The sequence below is a fragment of the Argiope bruennichi genome, chromosome 2 (assembly GCF_947563725.1).
Source record: "Argiope bruennichi chromosome 2, qqArgBrue1.1, whole genome shotgun sequence".
Lineage (NCBI taxonomy): Eukaryota > Metazoa > Arthropoda > Arachnida > Araneae > Araneidae > Argiope > Argiope bruennichi.
In genome coordinates, this window is record NC_079152.1 from 112,965,000 (window position 1) to 112,968,883 (window position 3,884).

Below are 3,884 nucleotides of genomic sequence, written 5' to 3' on the forward strand. Positions count from 1 at the left end.
TATATATATATATATATATATATATATATATATATATATATATAGAGAGAGAGAGAGAGAGATAGAGAGAGAGAGAGAATGAAAGAGAAACTGCAATTTTATATACAAAAATCACATTTTATTGACACGTTGACTTATAATACACAACACTGAGAGAAGTCAGGACTAACTTTTTTCCTCTCATTCTTGACTCTTCCTCATGAACGAATGGCATTTTTACATTTCATGAGATAGACAGAGTTGTCTGGGCGCTGTGTAGTGGACAACTGCAGAAGTGGATATTTTTTTAAGTGACAAGAGTTCACTGTTAGTGCTTCTCCTTTAAGCTGAAAAGAAGAAAAGGGGAAATCTTTAGTTTTTTTTAACTTTGATTCTTGAATAAATTGCAAAAAAAGAACTGTTATAAAAATTTCATAGATTATTTATATATAATATTATGTTAGCTTTAATAAAAATTGTGGATTTAGCATGATTTTCAATAAAGACCGACAATAAACCCATTGTTAATAAAATATCAATATATTTACTGAGAATAATTTTTTTTGTAAATGAAGATTTATAATTCTTTGATACTTAATCCAAACAGGAACAAGATAATATGTGCAAATTAACGTTTTGATACAGTAAGAATTCTTATTTTTAGTAGGTCATTAGGAAAGGAATCTAATTAATATATATGTACCACTATAATCTAAAAAAGTGCCTTGTGATTATTGCAGAATCAATTATTAAATATTAATATTTAAATATCAATGAAAATTGATAAATGCCATAGAATTTTAAAATTTAGAATATGCATGTAAAATAGAGTGTTCGCGAAAGTATGATGTGTATAAACAATTAGTAATTTCCTATATTAACTTTTTCTATTTAATATAATACAAAAAGAAAGGATTATTTAAATTTCATTCTTTTTCTGAATTAAAATGTAGATTCTCATAATAATTTTTGATTAAAAAATATATTAAATATATTTACTTACATCTGTCTCTTCAATAGTATCCTCCACTTCCTTTTCCACCACCACCGTATCCTCCAGCACCGCCTCCATATCCTCCGGCACCTCCTCCATATCCTCCACCCCCTCCTTTACCAAATCCAGAACCTCCTCCAAATCCACTGCCACTTCCTTTTCCAAATCCAGACCCTCCTCCATAACCACCTCCAGATCCTCCTCCATAACCACTACCGGATCCTTTACCACCTCCGTATCCTCCTCCACTACCAGCTCCAAATCCTCCTCCTCCATATCCTCCACCACCACCTCCGTGGCCGCCTCCTCCTCCTCCTCCAAGTTGAGACAAACTGATGCCGACGATAGCTACTCCTCCGCTACCTCCTTTTCCACCACCGCTGCCACCTCCTAAAGTTATCAAAATTGAATTTAAAATGAATTCAATGAAATTTCAGTTGCAAAAGATAAAAATTATTATTGTTTTTTCAAAGAATTTATCCTGTTTATATTGCATTAAAGGGAGAAGTTCTGAGTTTTTAAAAGAATTCTGTGCCTTAGTTACTTTTTTAACGGGAATCATTCTTTGAAATCTATATAGAAAAATACTCAGAGGACTTAGGAAAAAAATATTCTTCATGTATTTCTAAGTATATAAAAGAAAATTTAAGTTCCCGTTAATTTTTTTAAAAAGTTGAAAGACATTAGGCGTGATTACAAAATTATTACATACCACGGTCAATTACATACTACAATTTTAGTACTTATTTTAGTTAAACACAATTTTTTTACAAATTAAAATACTAGTAAAAAGTTTTCAATAGAAAATAAAAAATACCTTTAAAAATCTAAAGAATTTTTTTTTATTAATTTTCGCATGAAAAGTAAAAAAATATATTAATGCATATTAAATTAAATTATTTTTCATTCATATTCATTTAAAATTGTTCATCTTTTTATGTTTAATTTCAATATATTTTAAACAAACATTTTCAAAGTAAGAATAAAAATTTCATTTTAATAAATTAATAATGATGCTTTGTTTTAAGATACCAAAGTTAACTTTAATGAAATTCATAAGAAAAATATAGATTTCTTGATTAGTTAGAAAGCAAAATATAAATAAATGGAGAGATACATTTCGTTCAAATTCTTTTAAATTATGCTAAAGAAATCATATTCAGATATCTATGAAATAAAATTTCATTTCTAAGAAAGCTTGTTTTTTTTATAGAAAATTAGTTATACAGAGGTATCATATTATTTATAAAAATTTTATTAATGCAAGTTTTTTGTAGTTATGCATAAATAAAATTATTTTCAATTATAAATAAATAACTATTATTATTGATTCCTTCAAAAATAAATTTAAGAAAAAACTTAGTCTCTGAGGTTAATGGGATAAGTTTGACTTTGATTTAAAGTTTTGGAAATAGAGTTGTGTAAACTTACCATAGCCTCCACCTCCTCCTCCTCCGTGTCCTCCGCCACCGTATCCTCCTCCACCTCCTCCGTATCCTCCACCACCGTATCCTCCTCCACCTCCTCCGAATCCTCCTTTTCCTCCACCACCGTATCCTCCACCGCCATATCCTCCTCCACCTCCTCCGAATCCTCCCTTTCCACCACCACCGTATCCTCCACTGCCGCCTTCGAAGCCACCATAGCCTCCGGCACCTCCTCCATGTCCGCCACTTATAGATTGAATAGGTACGGCAACAAAAACAGTGTCACCTCCTCCTCCGCCTCCTTTTCCACCTCCTCCACCATAGCCGCCACCACCTCCACCGCCATATCCTCCTCCACCGCCACCGTGGCCTCCACCACCATATCCTCCTCCACCGCCACCGTGGCCTCCACCACCATATCCTCCTCCGCCGCCACCGTATCCACCTCCATTCAGGCTAGATACAGAAAGAACGAGGCAACTCACAGTTGCCCAAGCAACCCAACTCTGAAAAATCAAAGGGTAATGAAAAAAACATTATTTCAAGGCATTTACTAAAGCTATACATAGATAAATTTATAAAATATAAATTTGTTCGAAATTTGGTTTTCAGTATCTTCAATGTATATATATATATATATTTCTCGACTTATTTTACTTAAGAGCTACTTAAAAATATGCAGTTAAATTGCTTTTTTTTTTATTCCTGCCCCGGCTACTTTAGCAAGTGACTGATCATCTGACGAATATTTTTCTCTAAGAAAACTAAATTCATCTTTTCACTATTATATAGCCATAAATTAATGAAAATAAACATTTTAAAATAAAATAAGTATCTTTGTTCTAAACCAACAGCAGGGGCATTCTCAAAAGCTTTTGCATACTTTAATAAAGGTGTTATCCAAGAAAACGTCTTACATGGCATTGGCGTACAATAGTCTCGAAATATAACCTTTTACTTCCGTATAAAATTTAGCACTTTTACTGAATCTATCATGTCAACTTAGGCGAGTTATTTGGCGATAAACCCTGAAATTCGATTAATAATATCCGAAAATCAAATTTTTATTTCAGAAGCGTTTTTCCTTCCCGATTGCAACAAACATTTGACAGAAAACTAATCTTGTAAAGAAATCGCATATCAAATTTGATATATTTAAGTTGTTACCCTTTTCAGTGATCATGTTTACATTTTTCAGAAAATTCAGATTTACAGACAGTCAATATGTAGTCCAATATGGCTCAAAATTTGATGGATGTTAAATATGTGAACCGAATTTTATCCATTTAGTTTTCTACGTTTTATAATCATTATGATAACTTATATTCTAACAGCCGGCAAGACAGACTTCAGGTGAAAAGATTTTGCACAAAATTTGAATTAAATCTACAACTTCGGTCATGCTTTTATAGACTGAATTTCAGCCGATTACTTTAAAGGGGTATTCAGATATCATGTTCTCAGATTCACATTCATAATGCCAA

At 31.9% G+C, this 3,884-nt stretch overlaps 1 protein-coding gene across 1 annotated transcript; it reads right to left on the reverse strand.

The window, feature by feature from the left end:
- Positions 1–992: 992 nt before the first annotated feature.
- On the reverse strand, positions 993–2,746 carry LOC129962290 (acanthoscurrin-2-like). The gene is made up of 3 exons (XM_056076037.1): positions 2,679–2,746; positions 2,405–2,646; positions 993–1,363 (listed from the first exon to the last, which is right to left on the reverse strand). The coding sequence occupies exons 1-3, from the start codon at positions 2,744–2,746 to the stop codon at positions 993–995; spliced, it is 681 nt and encodes a 226-aa protein (XP_055932012.1).
- Positions 2,747–3,884: the final 1,138 nt, after the last annotated feature.

Bases quoted from the DNA above. Each gene is read 5' to 3' on its own strand.
- LOC129962290 (XM_056076037.1), bottom strand. From the start codon at position 2,746: ATGGCGGTGGAGGTGGTGGCGGCTATGGTGGAGGAGGTGGAAAAGGAG. The intron at 2,647-2,678 runs GTTTTTGTTGCC...TCAATCTATAAG, and splicing joins GCGGAGGAGGAGGTGACACT to TGGCGGACATGGAGGAGGTG. The intron at 1,364-2,404 runs GTAAGTTTACAC...TGATAACTTTAG, and splicing joins AGGAGGAGGTGGAGGCTATG to GAGGTGGCAGCGGTGGTGGA.